At 35.8% G+C, this 24,517-nt stretch overlaps 1 protein-coding gene across 1 annotated transcript in view; it reads right to left on the bottom strand.

Moving 5' to 3' along the window:
- LOC148955217 (uncharacterized) overlaps window positions 1-24,517 on the bottom strand; it is a 382,412-nt gene that overhangs the window by 54,398 nt on the left and 303,497 nt on the right. Inside the window, exon 16 of the mRNA XM_089106626.1 lies at window positions 17,815-18,062. Coding sequence (XP_088962752.1) covers window positions 17,815-18,062 — 248 coding nt within the window. The remainder of the gene's footprint in view (window positions 1-17,814; window positions 18,063-24,517) is intronic.

Below are 24,517 nucleotides of genomic sequence, written 5' to 3'. Positions count from 1 at the left end.
TTACACAGTATTGGATACTGCATGAGTTAATGTCTCAATTTTTCGTTTGTATCTTATCCTCTCACTATCCTTCTTTGACTCCACCTCGTTTCAATTCTTTCCTTTCTAATTCTTTATCCCTCTCTTATGTTATCAGCTCTTCTCTTTTCATTTCATAGTGTGATATAAATTTGTTTACCAATACCGGTGTGACTCGTACAAGCATTGCTTTGAGTCGAAATGTTCATGTTAATTGTTTCGTTTGTTCATTTATTTAAAAATAAAAGGTTGATTGATTGATAGTCTCATGACAGCGCACACATACATTTCCGATAAGATCGTCATTTACACTTGTTTCATAATTCAAATATTTCTCTCTCTCACTATTCATTGCTAGTAACACTTTATTATGTACGCACGTCTTCTTGGAATATTTCATTCTCACTTTTTAAAATAAGATGTAGACGTTTATCCTTTCAACTTAAAAATAATACTGATCGGAAACGTATAACTAGCTATTGTCGATGAGGAGCCATTGATTGCCACTGAGGTAGCCATATACAGAATCTTGGAATTGACTGAACTTGGGATGGAATTGGCTGAATAGTTAATTGTGGAAGCGAGGGTCAAAGTGAGGGACCAGGAACTGACGCAACCGGAGCCATATTTGGAGTTGGGGTTGGAGGGACATAGATAGAGCTGGAGTCAGTTGAACCGGGATGGAAGCCAGCGGAATTAGAAGTGAATGCGTTGTAACTGGGGGGGGGGGGGGTAGACAAGGGGGTTACGTAAATTGGCTATCACCCTATTAAAGAAGATATCATGAAATGTCTTAGGAATGATGGTAGGGTGGTAGATGGTGTCAGAGGGGGAGTAATAGTTTCGCACGGGTTGGGAATTGTCCGAAAATAATAACAATAGAAAATATATCCATAGGGGCGGGGTATTCAAGCGCTAGAAAACGCTCAAATGATGATGCCTGGTGTCGCAGGGTGTCACTGCCTGGTTTCGCAGGATGTCACCATGCTGTCTGTATTTATAAAATCAGTGGAAATAAGTAGTAGGCCTGTTCAAGAAATGTTTTAAACTCTAAGTGGTGTGAACTGCCTTGGAGAATCACATTCTAGCAATGAAATGCCAAGTTTCCTCAGTTCAAATAAAAAGACAGAGTTCAATTTTAGATTTATAAGTTTTTTTTTAGCGGGAGGGACAGGTTGAAAATGTCCTAGGGGTTGACGAGGGGGGGGGAGGGCATACGGAGAAGTAATGGTGTGGTGGTGTGAGGTGTTTTGGAGGTTATTATAATAGGGTTGGCTTCCGATGAGGATTTTTTCATTACAAGCTCTCAATAGGGCCTAAAAAATTACTCTAACGACGTTATGTGTAATGCGATGAGAAAATATTACTTAAATGCGCATATTGTCATGGTGGGTGAATATTCATAGGCTTAGCTCAAAGAAACGCGGTGTTTTCGTTAATAACTCTTAATATGGCTTAAATTGCCTCTAATATCAACCCTGTCCCTCTGGAAATGAATACTAGGAGTTCCATCTTTCTTTAATTCACGCATGTTTTTTTTCGTTTGTCCTATTTTTTAACTGTTTTTTTTTCTGTGTTTTAATCAATAAAGCTTTTATTTACAATGTGTGTGTCTTTTTAGATTTACAAGTTTGTTTTTTTGGGAGGGGGAGGAGGTTGAAAATTTACTACGGGGTGATGAGGAGGGTGCCAAGTGGAGCAGTAATATTGTGGCACAGGTTGGGAATTGTCGGAAAATAATAGCAATAGAAAAAGTATCCATTCGGGGTATTCGAGCGTTAGAAAAACGCTTAGAATGTTGATGACGGGTGTCACCATGATGCCAATTTTTATAAAATAAGGGAAAATAAGGAGCAGGCTCGTTCAAGAAATTTTATAAATTCTCTGTGGCGTGAATTGCCTTGGAATTCTAGAATTGAAATGGCAAGTTTCCACTGTTCGAATAAAAACAGTGTTTAATTTAATTTCTAACATTTTCTTCAGAGGGAAAAGGTTGAAAATGTCCTAGGGATGTGGTTGAAATAACATAAAACGTCGTAGAAAATGCCTTGTAGAAAAATGTCTTAAGATATGTCTTGAAATGTCTTGAAACGTCTTAGAAAACGTCTTGAAGAAAAAGGTCTTAGGAAACGTCTTGAAATATCTTAGAAAACGTCTTGAAACATCTTGAAGACAATTGTCTTAAGCAAACCTCTTGAAATGTCTTATAACATCTTAGAAAACGTCTTAACAAACGTCTTAAAATTTCTTAAGAAACGTCTTGAAATGTCTTAAAACGTCTCGAAGAAAAATGTCTTAAGAAACGCCTTGAAATGTCTTAAAACGTCTTGAAATGTCTTAGAAAACGTCTTCAAACGTCTTGAAGAAAAAAGTCTTGAAAAACGTCTTGAAGTGTCTCGAAACGTCTTTAAATGTCTTAGAAAACGTCTTGAAACGTCTTAAAATGTCTTAAAAAACGTATTGAATGTCTTAGAAAATGTCTTGAAACGTCTTTAAGAAAAACGCCTTAGAAAACGTCTTGAAGAAGAATGCCTTAAGAAACGCCTTGAAATGTCTTGAAACGTTTTGAGACGTCTTAAGAAACGTCTTGAAATGTCTTAAGAAACGTCTTGAAATATCTTGAAACGTCTTGAATGAAAATGAAATCTCAAAAAGTATTATGTGACACTGATGTGTGCGCTGCCATTATGTAATACCCACGTGTGCACCGTCATTACGTTATTTCCGATAAATATACTAAGCCGCGCTTGAGTTCCAACTCCAATTTCATAGGTTAAAATCTCCTATGATATAACACCTGGTTGTTTAAAACATGGGGTCCCTTTGAAATGCGAGGGTGTGTCTCCCCAATGTAAACACTGATGTAACACCTGCTGACCGGTTATATAGGAGTGACTTTAAAACTAGGGGAGGGGATGACTTAAAAATCTGGGGAGGGCATGATTTTAAATAGATTGAGGCATTACTACTGTTTTTTTTTACCTGAAAGTGAGGAGCGAAATTAAAACTTAAAACAAACATAAATTATTCCGTATATAAAAGGGGCTGTCCCCTCCTCTGTGCCCCGCTCTTTATACTAATATTTGACTCTTTTTCATAACTCTGCTTTATAAAACAATAAAAAACTTTAGCGTAAAGAGCGGGGCTAGAGGAGGGAACAGCCTATTTCATATACGGATTAGTTTCTGTTCGTTTTGAGTTTTTATGTCGCTCCTTACTTTCAGTTAAAAAAAACTTGTTTTTTTTATTTAATTTCTGAACGTTTCTGAATTAATGCAGGTCTTGAATTTGACTCACCGTGCATGAATAACTAAAACAAATTTGCATATAAATTCTACCCTTTTTTTAACTAATAGTAATCTCATAATAACCTAATTTTGATTTTTGTTCCAGTTGTTTAAGAATGACTCCTGAATTACATAAGCTGTTTAATTAGAATAATAACCTCCTTTAAAGGATAAAATAGAAACTTTAGCCTAAGAGCGAGCTATTGGGGAGAGGCAACCCATCTCATATAAGTAGTATGAGCATAATCTATTCAAACGCAGCCCTCCCTGGATTTGTACCGCCACCCTCTGACGTCACGACAGTCACAGGCAAAATAGCATTGGATTTCTACGACAGTCCTCCCAGGATTCCGAGCGCAGCCTTCTGACGTCAAGAAAGCCATAGGAAAAATAGCATTGGATTTCTACCGGAGCCCTCTGACGTCACGGTACACACCCTTGTTTATTTCTATGACAGCCCTTTTACGTCATGCGACACACCCTTGCGCTTTAAATAGGTTCATAGTATTTCTATGACAGTCCTGTTAAATCACGGCCGCCATAGGGAAATTAGCATTGGATTTTAAGGACATGTCCTGCCTTTTCCCAGAGGATTTTAAGAGCCCTGTTTCTAGGCAAGTTTTCAAGCGGAGCCCTATTACGTCACGCGACACACCCTCGCCTTTAAAGGGTCAGGTTAAAGGGTCAACCCCTCAAGCCACCACACCTACGCAATACGGTCACGACACACCCCTCTAGACTCCAATGACGTCACACGACTTAGCCCGTTTCAAACAGTTAGGTCTCATATGCTTGACGCAATTTTATGTATCCCTGCTTCAGGAACCCATAGGGAACCCCCGCTTGTAACTTAACGACAGCACACACCTTACGTAATGATAAAGCATCACCGTCAGGTAATACTTTTGGCATTTTTGCCCGAAATTTAACACATTTTTTCTTTTTTTAACTTAATGAGGGCGCACACTTTATGTAAGGTCGCGTATTAAATGTGCAACCATCACTGCCAGATAATATCCTTTTAGACATTTTTTCTGCCCGAAACGTTAAACGCTTTGATTTTTTTCTTTCTTTAGTTCTTTCTCTCTTTTTTCTTTAGTTCTTCACCCCGCCAGGACTCAAAAGATCATTCCTATCCAATGGGCTTGCGCACTAACCGAGAGAACCACCAATCTATTTCCAATGTTCTGTATTAGAGAAATACTTTCAGTAAATAATACAATCCCCTTAACGTCACAGGTGTTCCCTAGCAAGCGCTATTATTTTCCATACACCTGCGACATTTGGCACAAAGACGGGGGGATATTGATTTTCAGAGACCATTGCTGTCAAGGTATTTATAGCTGTAAAAGAAAATGTATCGTTTCTTTGCATAGGATACTCGATTTCACACTATCGTGACAATACGCCCCCCTAGAATAAAATAACGGGGGAATAAGGGTGATATTAGATGCAAATTTAAGACACATTAATAGCTTTTAAGGAAAATACCCCGTTTTCATGGAGTTAAATGTATGAATATTTCAAACAGACGTGACAGAATGTGGCTGCCCCCTACCCACCTCCCTAGCAATCATTTCCAGGGGGCACCTCGATAATAGATGCAAAAGTTTAGGCATTATTGAGGCTTATAAAAGGATAAAATATAAACAATAGCATGCGTAATTTAATGAAAGATGGGGGGAGAGGACTCCAAGCAAGTATTTCTATAGAGCAAGGTTGATACTAGAGCTAAATTCTTACGCAATAAAATACATCTTGATATTACAATACTTATAACTTAATTTCATATTTTTATCGATTTTTTCTTGATATTATATTCACCCAGCTTCAAGTCGATGACATATTTAAGAAACGAACTCGCCACATACGGCATTGTCTCCTATGAAGTAACTTTGTCTGAAAGAAGCTCTATAGTTGGGGGGAAGGGCGTCTGTTGGGGGGGGGAGTAGGGAGGGCTCTTTTTTCCATTGCCGGCTCAGTACTACTTTTTTTTTATCTGGTCATATTTTTCAGTGTTTTATATTTATTCATATTTATATATATTAAAAAAAAAATTTCGGCGCAAAGCGGTAATTTTCAAGTGTATAATTTTTAAGTTTTTTTCTAAGGTATTATTATCACCCCTGCCGCGGCTCACTGCGGGCCCCCGCAGGTGGCGGCCCAGCCGTCGCGGGTACCTTCCGCTGGCCACCTCCGAGGGAGTGTCCGGTCCTCCGAGCGGTTTGTCTCAGGCCTCACGCAACCCAGGGGGGTGGGGTATTTTTCAACAAAAATATCAAAACGCGCAAAGGGGAAATTCTATTTCGAGAAATTACTGTTCCCAAATCAAATATGCAATTAGGGAAATTCTGAAAATACAGTGTTTTCCAGACGAGACTATGCAATGGAAAAACAAAACACGCGTGAATATAAGAAAGGTATGGGACCGAGCAGGCAATTCTAGAGAGGGGGGGGAGTGATATTAAAGAAAGATTTAAAGCGTTTTAAGAGGTATCTTTGAAGAACTTCTAATGAAAATATCCATTTCTTTGAGTACTTGCTAGATTTTCACCTCCTACATGGAAACATTCTTTAACGCTTTCACCTTAACTTTTAAGGTGGAGAACACTATACTCCAAGCAATTCACCCCACAATAATATTACTCGACTAGCCCCTGACATCATGTCATCATTCCTAAGAAATTTTCAGTCATTTCATAATAAAAATTATGCATTTAAATGCCGTGATTAAAGTTTTTGTAACCAAAGTCTATCATGATGCCACAAAAAACACTCCATATCACCATGACATTAAACCCCCTTCCCCTCCACCATCCATGTGCCACCAGCCCCTCATCAACCATGGAACCATCCCCTCCTAAGAGATTTTCCACCTTTTCCCAGAGAAAATAAGCTCATGAATCTAAATTAAACACTGCTTTCACTTGAACAGTGGAACTCAGCTTGTCATTGCTAGAGTGTGATGTTCCAAGTAATTCACGTGGCAACGCCATACTATTACTGCTCTGTGACACCCCTTTGACATCGCCCCATAACCCCCAAGACATTTTTTTTAAAATTTCTTGTTAAAGATTATATTTCAACTCGTGGTTCAAGTTTTTGCAAGCCAAGCTCAACAAAATAACCTGCAAAATATTCCATACCACCCTGGCATTGTGCGCCTGCCCCTTGCCGTCCACGTCCCCTCATCATTCCTAGTCCATTTTCAAACTTTTCCCCTGGGCTCCTAACCTAGCCATCGGAGGACCCTAGCAACCAATTCAACAGGACCCCTAGCGAGAAATTCCAACGGGGCCCTAACGAGCAATTCCAAAGTGGGGTCCTAACCTAACAACCAGGGGGACCCTAGCAACCAATTCAAGCAGGACCCAAGCTTACAATTCAAGTGGGCCCCTAGCGATGAATCGCAACTGGGTCCTCCTAACCACCGGAGGATTCTACAAATTCAACTGGGACCCAATCATCCAATTCAACCGCCCCCATCCCCTAGCAATCAATTCCAACGGAGGGCCCTAGCCTGACCATTTGGAGACCCTAGCAACCAATTAAGCCGGGAACCAAGCTTCCAATTGAAGTGGGCCCCTAGCGATTAATTCCGATGGGGTCCTCCTAACCACCGGAAGACCCTAACAAAAAATTCAACTGGGACCAAAGCATTCAATTCAACCGCCCTCTAGCGAGCAATTCCAACGGAGGGCCCTAACATAACCATCGGAGGACCCTAGAAAGCAGTTCAACCGAGGAACAAGCATTGTTCATGGAATTTGTAGCTTGCTCATTTTTATTCGTGGAGCTTCTCGCATGATTTTGTTTGTTAAACTTATTGCAAGCTGATTTTTCTCTTCGTGAAACTCTTTTCTCCTCACGAAACTGATTTTCTTCATGGAAATTGTTGTATGCTGATTTATGTTCGTGGAATTTGTAGAGTACTGATTTTCGTTCATGAAACATGTTACATGTTGATATTTTTTTCTTCGTAAGACTCGTACATTGATTTTTCTTCTTATGAAACTGATTTTGTTCATGGAACTTATTGCATGCATGGTTTGTTCGTAGAACTTGTTGTATCCTAATTTTTGATCGCGAAACATTTTTCATATTGATTTTTTCCTTCGTGAAACTTGTACATTTATTTTTTCTCCTGGTGAAACTGATTTTGTTCAAGGAAGTTGTTTTGTGCTGATTTTTTTCCGTGGAACATATTGCATGCTGATTTTTTGTTCGTGAAACGTGTTACATGTTGATTTTTCTCTTCGTGAAACGTGTACATTGATTTTTCTTCTTGTGAAACTGATTTTCTTCATGGAGCTTGTTGAGTGTTGATTTTTGTTCCTGGAACTTGATGCATGCTGATTTTGTTCGTGAAACTTGTCACGTATTGATTCTTTTTTTCTTTTGAAACTTGTACAATGATTTTTTTCTCTTCGTAATATTTATACATCGATTTTTCTCATCATGAAACTTATTTTCTTATGGAACTTGTTGTGTGCTGAATTTTGTTCGTGGATCTTGTTGCATGCCGATTTTTGTTTGCGAAACTTGTTACATGCTGTTTTTTCTCATCGTAAAATTTGTAAGTTGATTTTTCCCCTCGCAAAACTGATTTTGTTCATGGAACTTGTTGCCTGCTGATTTTCGTACGCGGAGCTCGTGGTACATGTTGAGTCCTGATTTTTGTTATTGAAACTAGTTGCATGTTGATTTTTCTCTTCGTAAAACTCATACACTGATTTTTCTCCTCGTCAAACTGATTTTGTTCATGGAACTTGTTGCCTGCTGATTTATCTCGTGGAACTTTTTGAATGCGAATTTTTGTTCGTGAAACTTGTTGCATGTTGATTTTCCTCTACGTGAAAGTCGTATATTGATTTTTCCTCCTCGTGAAACTGATTTTGTTCACTGAACTTGTTGCATGCTGATTTATGTTCGTCAAACTTGTTGAGGGCTGTTTTTGCCCGTTAAACTTGTCGCAAATTGTTTTTGTATTCGTGAAACTCGTACAGTGATTTTATTTGCTGTCGAAATTGATTTTGTTCGTGAAACTTGTTGAGTGCTGATTTTTCCTCATGAAATTTGTCGCATGTTGATTTTTTCTCTTCATGAAACTCGCACATTGATTTTTCTCCTCGCGAAACTGATTTTACTCATGGAACTTATTGCAGCCTGATTTTTTCTTCGTTGAACGTGTTGCATGCTGATTTTTTTTTGTTGCTCGTAAAACTTGTCGCATGTTGATTTTTCTCTCGGCGAAACTTATACGTTGATTGTTCTCCTCGTGGAACCAATTTTGTTCACGGAACTTATTGCATGCATATTTTTGTTCGTGGACCTTTTTGCATGGTGATTTTTGTTCGCGAAACTTGTTTCGTGTTAAGTTTGCCTTCGTGAAACTCGTACATTGATTTTTTTTTCTCCTGATGAAACTGATTTTGCTCAAGGAAGTTGTTGCTTGTTGATTCTTCTCCGTGAAACATGTTGCGTGCTGATTTTTCTTGGTGAAACGTGTTACATGTTGATTTTTTTCTTCGTGAAACATGTACATTGATTTTTCTCCTTGTGAAACTGATTTTCTTCATGCAACTTGTTTCGTGCTGATTTTTTTTGTTTGTTGAACTTGTTACAAGCTGATTTTTGTTCGTGATTCTCTTTCTTTGTCATACTTTTACATTGATTTTTTCTCTTCGTAAAATTTATGCATTTTTTTTCTCATCGTGAAACATATTTTCTTATGGAACTTTGAGTGTGCTGATTTTTGTTCACGGAACTTGTTGTATGGCGATTTTTGTTCGCAAAACTTGTTGCATGTTGTTTTTTTTCATCATGAAATTTGTACATTGATTTTTGTTTTGCTCCCTAAACTGATTTTATTCATGGAAATTCTGGTATGCTTACATTTTTTCTTCTAATTTGTCGAATGCTGATTCTTCTTTGTGAAACTTGTTGCGTGTTGATTTTTCTCTTCGTGAAACTCGTACATTGATTTTCCTCCCGATGAAGCTGATTTTGTTCATGGACTTTTTACGTGCTGATTTATGTTCGGGCAACTTGTTGAGCGTTGATTTTTGTTCGCGAAACTTGTTTCTTTTTTATTTATACCTTCGTAAAACTCGTACATTGATTTTTTCTCCTGATTAAACTGATTTTGTTCAAGGAAGCTGTTGCGTGCTGATTTTCATCCATGGAACATTTTGCATTCTGATTTTATGTTACTGAAAAGTATTATATGTTGATTTTTTTCTTTTCGAAACTCATACATTGATTTTTCTCCCGATGACACTGATCTGTTCAGTACTTGCGTGCTGATTTATCTTTGTGAAACTTGTTGAGCGTTGATTTTTATTCGCAAAACTTGTTTCATGTTGATTTTTCCCGTCGTTAAACTCGTACATTGTTGTTTTCTCCTGCTGAAACTGATTTTATTCAAGGAAGTTGTTGCGTGCTGATTTTCGTCCATGGAACATGTTGCAGGCTAATTTTTTGTTAGGAGACGTGTTATATGTTGATTTTTCTCATCGTGAAACGTGTACATTAACTTTTCTCCTTGTGAAACTGATTTTCTTCATGCAACTTGTTGTGTGATGATTTTTTTGTTCGTGGAACTTCTTGCATGCTGATTTTTATTCGTGAAACTTGTCACATGTTGATTTTTTTTCTTCGTTAATCTTGCACATTGATTTATTCTCTTCGTAAAATTTATGCATTGATTTTTCTCATATGAAACTTATTTTCTTATGGAGCTTGTTGGGTGCTGATTTTTGTTCAGGGAACTTTTTGTATGCCGATTTTGTTAGCGAAACTTTTTGCATGTTTTTTTCTCATCGGGGAATTTATACATTGATGTTTTTCTCCTTGCAAAACTGATTTTGTTTATGTAACTTGTTGCCTGCTGATTTTTTGCTCGTGGAGCTTGTTGAGTGCTGATTTTTGTTCGTGAAACTTGTTGCATGTTGATTTTTCTCTTCGTGAAACTCGTACATTGATTTTTCCTCCTCATGAAACTGATTTCGTTCTCAGAACTTGCTGTGTGCTGATTTATGTTCGTGAAACTTGTTGAGCTCTGATTTTTGCTCGTAAAACTTGTCACATGTTGATTTTCTCTTCGTGAAACTCGTAGAATGATTTTTTTCAGTTGCCGAAACTGATATTGTTTATGGAGCTTGTTGCGTGCTGTTTAATGATCTTGGAACTTGTTGAGTGGTGATTTTTTCTAATGAAACTTGTTGTATGTTGATTTTTTGCTTTTCATAAAACTCGTACATTGATTTTTGTCCTCGTGAAACTGATTTTATTCATGGATCTTATCGTATGTTGATTTTCTCTTTATCGTATGCTAATTTTTTCTTCGTGGAACGTATTGCTTGCTGCTTTTCTTTGCTCATAAAACTTGTCCCATGTTGATTTTTCTCTTGGCGAAACTTGTACATTGATTTTTCTCCTCGTGAAACTGATTTTATTCATGGATCTGATTACTTGCTTATTTTCTTTGTGGAACTTGTTGCATGCTGATTTTTCTTCTCTCTTCGTAAAAGTTATACAATGATTTTTCTCATCGTGAAACTTATTTTCTCCATGGTACATGTTGCGTGCTGATCTTTTGTTGATGGAACGTGTTCCATGCTGCTAATCGTTGGTGAAACATGTTGCATGGTAACTTTTCTCTTCTTGAAACTTCTACTTTGATTTTTTTTCTCCTCACGAATCTGATTATGTTCATGGAACTTGTTGCATGCTGATTTTTGTTCGAAGAACTTGTAGCATTATCGTTTTTTTATCGTAAAAGTTAAGGTTAACCTAACTTAAATTACACAGGCTAGGTCAGGTCAAGTTAGGTTAGATGACGCGTCACCTAACTTATCTTAATCTAACCTAGTCTGTGCAGGTTAAGTTTGAAACTCGTGACAAGCTGTCACGAGTTTCAATGTACAAGTTTTGCGAAGAGAAAAATCAACATGCAACAAGTTTTACGAGCAAAAAAAACCAGCACGCAACACGTTCAACGAAGAAAAAATCAGTATGCAATAAGTTCCATTAGCAAAATCAGTTTTGCGAGGAGAAAAATCAAGGTACGATTTTCAAGAAGAGAAAAATCAACATGCGACAAGTTTCATGAGCAAAAATCAGCAATTGACAAGTCCCACGAACATAAAACCGCACGGAACAAGTTCCATGAACAAAATCAGGTTTGGCAGATGAAAGAATCAGTGTACGAGTTTAAGGAGAGAAAAATCAGCGCTCAACAAGTTTCACGAACATAAATCAGCACACAACAAGTTCTGAGAACGAAATCAGTTTCATGAGGAGGAAAAATCAATGTACGAGTTTCACGAAGAGAAAAATCAACATGCAACAAATTTCCCGAACACAAATCAGCATGCAAAAAGTTTCACGAGTGAAATCAGCAGGCAACAAGTTCCAAAAACAGAATCAGTTTCACGAGGAGAAAAATCAGTGTATGAGTTTTAAGAAGAGATAAATCAACATGCAACAAGTTTCACTAACAAAAATCAGCACTCAACATGTACCACGAGTTCCATGAACGAAAATCAGCAGGCAACAAGAACCATGAATAAAATCAGTTTCACGAGGGGACAAATCAATGTACAAACTTCATGATGAGAAAAAACAACATTCAATAAGTTTCGCGAACAAAAATAGGCAAGCAACAAGTTCCATGAATAAATATCAGCACATAACAAGTTCCATAAGAAAATAATTTTCACGATGAGAAAAATTAATGTATAAATTTTACGAAGAGAAAAAATCAATGTACAAGTTTCACAAAGAAAATAATCAACTTGTGACAAAATTCACGAACAAAAATCAGCATGCATCAAGTTCCAGGAACAAAAATCAACACTCAACAAGCTCCATGAAGAAAATCAGTTTCACAAGAAGAAAAATCAATGTACACGTTTCACGAAGAGAAAAATCAACATGTAACACGTTTCACGAACAAAAAATCAGCATGCAACATGTCCATGAAGAAAAATCAGCAACAACTTCCTTGAAACAAAATCAGTTTCATCAGGAGAAAAAAATTAATGTACGAGTTTCACAAAGGGATAAATCAACATGAAACCATTTTCGCGATAAAAAATCATTGTGCAACAAGTTTCACAAACAAAAATATGCGTGCAATAAGTTCCCTGAACAAAATCAGTTTCATCAGGAGAAAAATCAACAAACGAGTTTTACGCAGAAAAAAGATCAACATGTCACATGTTTCACGAACAAAAATCAGTGCTCAACAAATTCCACAAAAATAAATCAGCATACAACAAGTTCCATGAAGAAAATCAGTTTTGTTAGAAAAAAATAGTTTCACAAAGAGGAAAATCAGCTTGCAACAAGTTTAACGAACAAAATCATGCGAGAAGCTCCACGAACAAAAGTCAGCATGCTACAAGTTCTATGAACAATGCTAGGGCCTCGGTTAAATTTGTTGTTAGGGTCCTCCGGTGGTTAAAAGGACCCCATTAAAATTTTTCGCTAGGGGACCACTTGAATTGGAAGCTTGGCTCCCGGTCGAATTGGTTGCTAGAGTTTTCCGGTGGTTAGGTTAGGGCCCTCCGTTGGAATTGCTCGCTAGGGGGGAGGGCGGTTGAATTGGATGCTTGGGTTCCAGTTGAATTTGTTGCTAGGGTCCTCTGGTGGTTTGGAGGACCCCGTTGGAATTGGTCGCTAGGGGCCCAATTGAATTGGAAGCTTGGGCTCCAGTTGAATTGGTTGTGAGGGTCCCCAGGTTGTTAGGTTTTGACCCCACGTTGGAATTGCTCATTAGGGTCCCTTTGAAATTGCTTGCTAGGGGTCCGGTTGAATTGGTTGCTAGGGTCCTCTGATGGCTAGGCTAGGAGTCCAAGGGAAAGTTTGAAAATGTCATAGGAGTGATTGGGGGCACATGGATGGCAGGGGGCGGGCGTGTAATCCCAGGGTGGTGTGGAATGTTTTGCAGGTTATTATGTTAAGCTTGGCTTGTAAAAACTTGAACCAATGGATTAAAGTATAATCTTTAACAAGAAATTCATGACAAAAGTTCTTGGGGGTGATAGGGCGATGTCAAAGGGGTGTCCCAGAGCAGTAATAGTGTGGCATTGTTGCGTGAATTACTTGGAGTATTACACTATAGCAATGAAATGCTGAGCTCCGCTGTTCAAGTAAAAGCAGCGTTTAATTTAGATTCATGAGCTTATTTTCTCTGGGAGAAGGTTGAAAATGTCCTAAGAAGGGATGGTCTCGTGGTTGAGGAGGGGCTGGTGGCACATGGATGATGGAGGAGGAGGGGTTGTAATGTTATGGTGATGTGGAGTGTTTTGTTGGGCATCATGATAGACTTGGGTTGCAATAATGTGTTTGCAATATTTGGTTGAATCACGGGATTTAAATGCATAAATTTTATTATGAAATGACTGAAAATGTCGTAGGAATGATGACGTTATGTCAGGGGGCAGTCAAGCAATGTCATTGCCGGATGAATTGCTTCGAGTATCATGTTTTACAGCTTAAGAATTAAGGTGGAGGCGTTAAAGATTCTTTCCATGGAGGAGGTGAAAATCTAGCAAGTACTCAAGGTAATGGATATTTTCATTAAAAGATCTTCAAAGATAAAACGCTTTACATCTTTCTTTAATATCACTCCCCCCCCTCTCTAGAATTGCCTGCTAGGTTTCATACCTTTCTTATATTCACGCGTGTTTTGTTTTTCCATTGCATAGTCTCGTCTGGAAAACACTGTATTTTCAGAATTTCCCTAATTGCATATTTGCCTTGGGAACAGTAATTTCTCGAAATAGATTTTCCTCTATGCTTGTTTTGATATCTTTGCTGAAAATATGCCCCCCTGGGTTGCGTGATGGATGAGACAAACCGTTCGGAGGACCGGAAACTCCCCCGGAGGTGGACAGCAGATGGTATCGCGATGGCCGGGCTGGCACCTGCGGGGACCCGCGGTGGGCCGCGGCAAGGGTGACAATAACGCATAAAAAACACTTAAAAATTCAACACTTGAAAATTACCGCTTTGCGCAACCAACAAAATTATAAATATATATAAATATAAATAAAATTAATATAATTCACTGAAAAAATGACTAAATTAAAAAAGGCAGTGCTGAGCTGGCAATGGAAAGGTGGGGAGGGGCAGCCGTATGTTGTCACGTCTGTGTGAAATATTCATACATTTAAACGGAGTATTTTCCTTTAAAGCTCTTAATATGTCTTACATTTGCATCTAATATCAACCTTATTCCCCCGCTATTGCATGCTAGGGGGGGGGGGAGTGAATTGTCATGATAGTGTGAAATCTAGTATCCCGCTCAAAGAAACGATACATTTTCCTTTTAACGCTATAATTACCTTGACAGCGATTGTCTCTGAAAATGAATATCCCCCCGTCTTCGTGCCAAATGTCGCAGGTGCATGGAAAAACAGTGGCGCTTTCGAGGGCCATTGTTTCCTCGCAACGTCACTCGCGTCAACACCTGTGACGTCAAGGGGATTGTGTAATATCGGTTAGGGTGAAAATCCATTGGATGGGAATGACCTTTAGAGTCCTGGTGGGGTCAAGAACTAAAGAAAAAAAAAGAGAGAAAGAACTAAAGAACGAAAAAAAAGAAAAGCGTTGAACGTTTCGGTCAAAAAATAAAATGCCAAAAAGGTATAATCTGACAGTAACGGTTGTGCAATCATTACGAATCATTACGAAAATAACACAAACAAGTTATTGCTTATGCCGGCCATTATTTAACAAAATGCGAACTTTCGCGTAAAGGGCGAGGCATTGACGAAAAGGGCAAGCTCCTTCATATGCGTAATATGAGGGGGTTCACCTTCTTGTCAATACCTCGCTCTTTACGCTAAAGTTCAAATTTATTTCCAATTCTTTAAGAATGACCCCTGAATCACAGAGGCTGTTTAATTAGAATAAATAGCTCTTTTGAAATTACTAAATATACTTTAGCGTAAAAGGCGAGGTATTGAAGGAGGGGATGAACCCCTCATATACATAATAATTTCTGTTTGTTTTAAGTTTCAATGTTACTCCTTCCTTACTTTCAATTGAAACAAAATTGTTTTTTAATTTAATTTCTGATCTTTCTTTTAAATCATGCTGGGAAATCCAGCACCCCCTTCATGGAAATTCTCTTCCTCCATGAAAAATTCCTCCGTGGAAAGATACTCCAACGCAGCCCAATCCCCCAGCCCTCCCTGCCCCGCCAGGCAAATCCCTCTGAAAACGTCTGTACACTTCCCGATAACCAATACTATATGTCAACAATAAGCAAAGTTCATAACTTGCAGCCCTTCCCTCGGGGACTGTGGGAGATTAAGTCGTCCTCAAAGACACAGTTATTAGATTTCTCGACTATGCTGAACAAAATGGGTATCTCAAAATTTTGATTCGGTGAGTTTGGGGAAAAAATGAGCGTGGGAGGGGACCTAGTTGCCCTCCAATTTTTTGGTCACTTAAAAAGGGCAGTAGAACTTTTAATTTTCGTTCGAATGAGCCCTCTTGTGAAATTCTAGGACCACTAGGACCACAACATTTTGATATGGACATTTTGTTCAACATAGTTGAAAGATATGGAAATTACGTCTTTGCGGATGACGACCCTTCCCTCATAGCCCTCATGACAAGGGTCGTAAGTTATATACTTGGGGTATACATCGTTTTTATAGAGATTTTTGGCGTAAAAGCTTCAAAAAGGGCTCATTCGATTGGAAAATGAGAGGTCTAGTGCCTTTTTTGTTAGTCGAAAGTGATCAGAGGGCAAATGTCTCCCTCCACGCCTACCATTTTTCCAATTACTTCCAATCAAAATTTTGATATAACCATTTTGTTAAGCCTTTCTAATTTTATTAGAAAGGGTTGGAAATTGTGTCTTTGAGGATAACAAATCCCCCCAGTTCTCAAGGCAAGGTTTGTAAGTTATGCCCTGGGGACATAAAGGGTTTTTATAGAAAGTTTGGTCATATAAACGTCAAAGGGGTCTCTTTGAATTTGTAATCAAGTGCTCTAGCGCTTTTTTTAAGAGTCAAAATGATCAGAGGGCAGCCACCCTCGCCCCCCTACACACAAGTCATATTGTCTCGAAATGCATCTAATAGAAATTTTGAGATAGCCATTCTATTCAAAATAGTCTAAATATCATATAACAAGGCTTTTGGGGTTGAAAAAACCCCAGAGATTAGGGGTAAGGGTTGTAAGTTATGCCCAGGGGGTATTAAAGGTTCTTATAGAAGAGATCGTTGTTTAACTTCAGAAGAGGCTCAGTCTTTCTCCCTGAAAAATATTGTGTCAATATAAAACGAACAAAAATTAATAACAAAAAATTTTTGCACAAAATAAATTTTTCAGAAAAAAGTATTAATTAAACCAAAAATTAACAAAATCAAAATTAAATAATCTACCAAGAATACAACTACCACAAATCACTATCAATAAATAAATGAAACCCAAAACAAACATGGACTAAAATAAGTCACACTCAAAACGAGCAGAAATTAATATGAGTAGGGTTCTAAACCCTATGCTTTCTAAAAGCCAGAATATAATTTGTATTTTACTTAAAAAACTCTTTTAAATGTTTTCACTTTTATAACTTTAGAAAATCAAAAATTGATTATTATTTTAAGGAATAAATATCAGCATATGTATACTAAACGACAATAAACATTTTTTCAGTAAATTCATTTGAATATTTTTCAGTAAAGTGCAAATTATATTTGAACCTGTGCCTGAACTTACTGGCACAGACGATCTTTGACTTCGACCCTATGGAAGCCGGTTGACGCTACGGCCCGCGGCCGACCGAAGAAACGAATGTCTGACAGCCTGTCCGAGTTTCTGGCGTTTGCAAACATCAGACTGAGCGAAGCATACACGTTCACACTGGACCAAAGCGGACGGAGGACGAAGAGGCAGACAACAGTCTCTACGCCGAGCAGCCCCCAGCAGGAGACATAAGTCAAGTCAAGTAAGTTAAGTCTGCACTGTTTTGTTGAACATATGTTTTAAGCTTCTGTTACTGATTTTAAATTTACTGCTGCAACCATGATCAAAGGTTTGTTAGTCCCTAAATTTGATGTATGTGAAACATCCAATATGAACCAAGGATCTAATATATATGTATTCTATTATATACGATTATTCTTTGTATATCGAAATACATTAAAAATAAATAATGTCAGGTCCATTTGTATAAGAAAAAATAAATGGGAACCCAAAATACAGGCACAAATTTCTTTTAGTAGCAGTGGCAGCCAAATTAAAAGATCTTCTTGAAAAATGTTTATTAGTTTAGCAATTAGTGAATGAGGGATTAGTTTGGCTTAATTCAAAATGAGCAATAGCTGAGAAAACACGCGTTCTGCTTCTATTATGAAACGGAATGCAGCTATGTCAATGGATTCTTTCATTTAATTTATATGAGTTTTGATAATTTAAACTACACAAAAGCATTGTCTTGGTTGTATCAACTTATAAAATGGGTTACAAAAAGCCTTATTACCTTATAAATTCTTCTCTGCTAACAGGGCTGTCTTCTTTCATTGCAAACAAACTAACTGATAATTCTTTTGAGGAAAAGGTTTTTTCTTCAAAGGATTTGGCAGATACTTCTGGCTGGGCAGAGATGAGCAGCACTTCATAACCTAGCTTTGAACTTAGTTCTGAAGTTACATCGGATGGAGAAAGTAGAACTTCATTCTTGCCAACAACAGTTATTACAAAGATATACTCATCAGATAGAATTTTAATCTAAAAAAAATATTATATTTGTCGATATAATTTTTAAAAATTCACAAATGCTGTTTATTATCGTTTATTATATGTTATTACATGTTTTTTTCTCGTTTATTATATGGAATTTGAATAAAATCTGATGCTCTACAAAAGAAAATATAAGTAGAAAGGCCTCATGAGGTCCCACGGGGCCCTACTGCTGCCACCTACAACTTTTTTACATAATTTTATCGATCCACGAACGGGTCAATGACCTCTTTTTCCAATGTCGATTAATTTGTTGTTGTTGATGTTTGGCCAAGTGCACGCTCGGGGCGAATGTTAAGATCCAGGAATAGGAAAACAGAATCACATGTTCCCCTCTCGTGAATCAATAATTCCCCTTAGAAACAACAAATTAATTCCCCTTTCTTGACATATCAATCAACCATGACATCATCTGTCAGACATTAAAAAACTTTGCCACGGAAACAATTCTACTGGGCGAACTCCAAAGATATTAATAAACTTTGCCCTGGAAACAATTCTCCAAGAAACTCCGGCGAATGTTTTGATCTTAGAGATGAAGAGATTAACGCGGAAAAAGAGTTTCTTAGTAATTTGAAATGTGACAGCGCAGGGATGCCAAAAACAAAAGAAACACGCTGAAATTACGTTTAGAGATTATTTGGGCGAAACCGTTTTAGACATTTTAAGGAATTATTTCGGCGAAACAGTTAGAGACATTTTAAAAGATGATTTTAGAAGATGTTTTAGAAGAGGTTTTGAGTGTGGTCGTTATAATACACAAGTTCCATTTGAACAGTGTCGTGAGGTCCCCTACCCCAACGCCGAAGGAAGCCCCCGGCCTCCAAAGGTTCCCCCGGGCTCCCAAAGGGTCCCCCGAGCTCCCAAAGGGTCCCCTGGGCCCCCAAAGGGCCCCCTGGCGCCCCAAAGGACCACCCGGCCCCCAAAGGGCCCCCGGACCCACAAAGGTCCACCCGGCCCCCAAAGAGCCCCCGGACCCCCAAAGGCCCTTCCGAGTCTCCAAAGAGTCCCCCGACATCTTTTGTTAATACTTTTTTTGTTCATTTTAGACCCCGATGAGTCCCCATATTTCCAAAGACTTTATTAAATTTTTTAAGAACAAGTTTTTTCTTAATGTCCTTTTACAAGTTGACCAATTTACAACCAATTTTACAAGTTGAAGTACTCATCTTTTCCCCCACAACTTTACTATAAAGCTTTTCGAATACCCCGACATCAAGCAATACTTTTCAAAAGGCTTTATTATATCTTTTCAGAACTATTTCTTTACGTAATTTTCTTCTTAAACCCATTTTACAAGTTAAAGTACGCATCCTTTTCACCCACAACTTTACTGTACGAATTCTTAGTCACCTCAACAACAGGAAATACTCTTCAAAAGACATTTCAGAACAAGTTTCATTCTTAATGTCCCTTCTAAAACCATTTTCCATATTGAAGTAACCATTCTTTTCACACACAACTTTACCTTACAGCTTTTTGGATAACACAACACCAAGAAATACCTTTCAAAAGTCATTTCAGAGCAAGTTCTTTTCTTAATGTCCCTTCTAAACCCATTTTCCAACTTGAAGTACCCATCCTTTTCACCCACAACTTTACTTTACAGCTTTTTGGATACCACAACACCAAGAAGTACCTTTCAAAAGGCATTTCAGAGCAACTTCTTTTCTTTATGTGCCTTCTAAACCCATTTTCCAACTTGAAGTACCCATCCTTTTCACACACAACTTTACTTTACAGCTTTTTGAATACCTCAACACCAAGAAATACTTTTCAAAAGGCATTTCAGAGCAAGTTCCTTTCTTAATTTCCCTTCTAAGCCCATTTTCCAACTTGAAGTACCCATCCTTTTCACCCACAACTTTACTTTAAAGCTTTTTGAATAACGCAACACCAAGAAATACTTTTCAAAAGTCATTTCAGGGTAATTTCTTTTCTTTATGTGCCTTCTAAACCCATTTTCCAACTTGAAGTACCCATCCTTTTCACCCATAACTTTACTTTACAGCTTTTTGGATACCTCAACACCAAGAAATACTTTTCAAATGCATTTCAGAGCAATTTCTTTTCTTAATGTCCTTCCTAAACCCATTTTACAAGTTGAAGCATCCATCCTTTTCACCCACAACTTTACTTTACAGCTTTTTGAATGCCCAACACCAAGCAATACTTTTCAAAAGGCATTTCAGAACAAGTTCTTTTCATAGTGACCGTCCTAAACCCATTTTCCAATTGAAGTACCCATCCTTTTCACCCACAACTTAGTTATAGGCAAGAGTGTGAAGTTTTACCTTAGAGACTTAGCTTAGAGTTTTAGCTTGGTTTAGTTTTAGTTTAAAAATTAGAGTTTTTTAGCTTAGAGTCTTAGCTTAGAGTTTTTGTTAGAGTTCTAGTTTATTTTAGTTTTACTTACGAGTTTAGAGTTTTTAGCTTAGAGTCTTAGCTTAGAGTTTTATTCAGAGTTATAGTTTAGTTAGGTTTAGTTACAGTTCAGAATTTAGAGTTTTAGCTTAGAGTCTTAGCTTAGAATTTTACTTAAAGTTGTAGTTTGGATAAGTTTTAGTTAAGAGTTTCGATTTTTAGCTTAGAGTCTTAGCTTAAAGTTTTTGTTAGAGTTCTAGTTTAGTTTAGTTTTAGTTAAGAGTTTAGAGTTTTACCTTAGAGTCTTAGCTGAGAGTTTTAGTTGGATTTGAAGTTTAGTTTAGTTACAGTTAAGAATTTAGAGTTTTAGCTTAGAGTCTTAGCTTAGAGTTTTTTTTGTTAGAGTTCTAGTTTAGTTTAATTTTAGTTAATAGTTTGATGTTTTACCTTTGAGTTTAAGTTAGAGTTCTAGTTTAGTTTAGTTTTAGTTAAGAGTTTGGTGTTTTACCTCAGAGTCTTAGCTTAGAGTTTTAGTTAGAGTTCTAGTTTAGTTTTAGTTAAGAGTTTAGAGTTTTAGCTTAGAGTCTTAGCTTAGAGTGTATGTTGAGGTTCTAGTTTAGTTTAGTTTTAGTTAATAATTTAGAGTTTTAGCTTAGAGTCTTAGCTTAGAGTGTATGTTGAGGTTCTAGTTTAGTTTAGTTTTAGTTAATAATTTAGAGTTTTAGCTTAGAGTCTTAGCTTAGAGTTTTTTGTTAGAGTTGAAGTTTAGTTTAGTAATAGTTAAGAGCTTAGAGTTTTAGCTTAGAGTCTTAGCTTAGAGTTTTTTTGTTAGAGTTATAGTTTAGTTTATTTTTAGTTAAGAGTTTGATTTTTACCTTTGAGTTTCAGTTAGAGTTCTAGTTTAGTTTAGTTTTAATTAAGAGTTTGATGTTTTACCTTAGAGTCTTAGCTTAGAGTTTTAGTTAGAGTTCTAGTTTAGTTTAGTTTTAGTTAAGAGTTTAGAATTTTAGCTTAGAGTCTTATCTTAGAGTTTTTGTTAGAGTTCTAGTTTTTTTTAATTTTAGTTACGAGTTTAGAGTTTTTAGATTAGAGTCTTAGCTTAGATTTTTTGTTGAAGTTTTAGTTTAGTTTAGTTTTAGTTAATAGTTTAGAGTTTTAGCTTAGAGTCTTAGCTTAGAGTTTTTGTTAGAATTGAGGTTTAGTTTAGTAATAGTAAAGAGTTTAGAGTTTTAGCTTAGAGTCTTAGCTTAGAGTTTTAGTTTAGTTTAGTTTTAGTTAAGAATTTATAGTTTTTTAGCTTAGAGTCTTAGCTTAGAGTTTTTGTTAGAGTTCTAGTTTAGTTTAGTTTTAGTTAATAGTTTAGAATTTTAGCTTAGAGTCTTAGCTTAGAGTTTTTGTTAGAGTTCTAGTTTATTTTAGTTTTGAGTTCTAGTTTAGTTTACATATAGTTAAGAGTTTGGAGTTTTACCTTAGAGACTTAGCTTAGAGTTTTAGTTTAGTTTTAGTTAAGAGTTTAGAGTTTTTTAGCTTAGAGTCCTAGCTTAGAGTTTTTGTTAGAGTTCTAGTTTAGTTTATTTTTAGTTAAGAGTTTGTTGTTTTACCTTAGAGTCTTAGCTTATATTTTTAGTTAGAGTTCTAGTTTAGTTTAGTTTTAGTTAAGAGTTTAGAGTTTTTTATCTTAGAGTCTTATCTTAGAGTTTTTGTTATAGTTCTATTTTATTTTAGTTTTAGTTAAGAGTTAAGAGCTTTTAGCTTAGAGTCTTAGCTTAGATTTTTGTTGAAGTTTTAGTTTAGTTTAGTTTTAGTTAATAGTTTAGAGTTTTAGCTTAGAGTCGTAGCTTAGAGTTTTTGTTAGAGTTGAAGTTTATTTTAGTAATAGTTAAGAGTTTAGAGTTTTAGCTTAGAGTCTTAGCTTAGAGTTTTTTTTAGAATTCTAGTTTAGTTTAGTTATAGTTAAGAGTTTGGAGTTTTACCTTAGACACTTAGCTTAGAGTTTTAGTTTAGTTTAGTTTTATTTAAGAGTTTAGATTTTTTTTTAGCTTAGAGTCTTAGCTTAGAGTTTTTGTTAGAGTTCTAGTTTACTTTAGTTTTAGTTACGAGTTTTGTGTTTTACCTTTGAGTTTTAGCTTAGAATTCTATTTAGATTTCTATTGTAGTTTAGTTTAGCTTTTATTTTTGATTTGTATCTTAGATTCTTAGCTTAGAGTTTTTGTTAGAGTTCTATTATAGTTTAGTTTTATTTATTAGTTTATATTTTTTATCTTTTAATATTAGATTAGTTTTTTTCGAATTTCTAGTTTATTTTATTAATATTTAAGAGTTTATAGTTTTAGCTTAGAGTCTTAGCTTAGAGTTTTTGTCAAATTTGAAGTTTAGTTTAGTAATAGTTAAGAGTTTAGAGTTTTAGCTTAGAGTCTTAGCTTAGAGTTTTTGTTAAAGTTGAAGTTTAGTTTAGTAATAGTTGAGAGTTTAGAGTTTTATCTTAGAGTCTTATATTAGAGTTTTAGTTTATTTTAGTTTTAATTAAGAGTTTAGAGTTTTTTATAATAGAGTCTTAGATTATATTTTTTTTTAGATTTATAGTTTATTTTATTTTTAGTTAATAGTTTATAGTTTTTAGCTTAAATTATTATATTATATTTTTTTTTAGAGTTATATTTTAGTTTAGTTTTAGTTTTAGTTAATAGTTTAGAGTTTTAGCTTAGAGTCTTAGCTTAAAGTTTTTTGTTAGAGTTTAAGTTTAGTTTAGTAATAGTTAAGAGATTAGAGTCTTAGCTTAGAGTCTTAGCTTAGAGTTTTTTCGTTAGAGTTATAGTTTAGTTTAATTTTAGTTAAGAGTTTGATTTTTTACCTTTGAGTTTCAGTTAGAATTCTAGTTTTGTTTAGTTTTAGTTAAGAGTTTAATGTTTTACCTTAGAGTCTTAGCTTAGAGTTTTAGTTAGAGCTCTAGTTTAGTTTAGTTTTAGTTAAGAATTTGGATATTTAGCTTAGAGTCTTAGCTTAGAGTGTAAGTTAGATTTCTAGTTTATTTTAGTTTTAGTTAAGAGTTTAGAGTTTTTAGCTGATAGTAATATACTAGAGTTTTTGTTGAAGTTTTAGTTTAGTTTAGTTTTAGTTAATAATTTATAGTTTTAGATTATATTCTTAGATGATAGTTGTTTTTAGATTTTAAGTTTATTTTATTTATATTTAATAATTTTTAGTTATATCATATAGTCTTAGCTTAGAGTTTTTGTTTAGTTTAGTTTTAGTTAAGAGTTTGGTGTTTTACCTTAGAGTCTTAGCTTAGAGTTTTAGTTAGAGTTCTAGTTTAATTTAGTTTTATTTAAGAGTTTAGAGTTTTAGCTTAGAGTCTTAGCTTAGAGTTTTTGTTAGAGTTCTAGTTTATTTTAGTTTTGAGTTCTAGTTTAGTTTACATATAGTTAAGAGTTTGGAGTTTTACCTTAGAGACTTAGCATAGAGTTTTAGTTTAGTTTTAGTTAAGAGTTTAGTTTTTTTTAGCTTAAAATCTTAGCTTAGAGTTTTTTTTAGAGTTCTAGTTTAGTTTAGTTTTAGTTAAGAGTTTGTTGTTTTACCTTAGAGTCATAGCTTAGAGTTTTAGTTAGAGTTCTAGTTTAGTTTAGTTTTAGTTAAGAGTTTAGAGTTTTTTAGCTTAGAGTATTAGCTTAGAGTTTTTGTTATAGTTCTAGTTTATTTTAGTTTTAGTTAAGAGTTAAGAGCTTTTAGCTTAGAGTCTTAGCTTAGATTTTTGTTGAAGTTTTAGTTTAGTTTAGTTTTAGTTAATAGTTTAGAGTTTTAGCTTAGAGTCGTAGCTTAGAGTTTTTGTTAGAGTTGAAGTTTATTTTAGTAATAGTTAAGAGTTTAGAGTTTTAGCTTAGAGTCTTAGCTTAGAGTTTTTGTTAGAGTTCTAGTTTAGTTTAGATATAGTTAAGAGTTTGGAGTTTTACCTTAGAGACTTAGCTTAGAGTTTTTGTTTAGTTTAGTTTTAGTTAAGAGTTTAGATTTTTCTTTAGCTTAGAGTCTTAGCTTAGAGTTTTTGTTAGAGTTCTAGTTTAGTATATTTTTAATTAAGAGTTTTG

The sequence above is a fragment of the Artemia sp. Qi Xiang Cuo genome, chromosome 2 (genome assembly GCF_049724085.1).
Source record: "Artemia sp. Qi Xiang Cuo chromosome 2, ASM4972408v1, whole genome shotgun sequence".
Taxonomy (NCBI): domain Eukaryota; kingdom Metazoa; phylum Arthropoda; class Branchiopoda; order Anostraca; family Artemiidae; genus Artemia; species Artemia sp. Qi Xiang Cuo.
The sequence above is the reverse complement of the archived record's forward strand: the minus strand, read 5'-3'. Positions and strand labels throughout refer to the sequence as shown.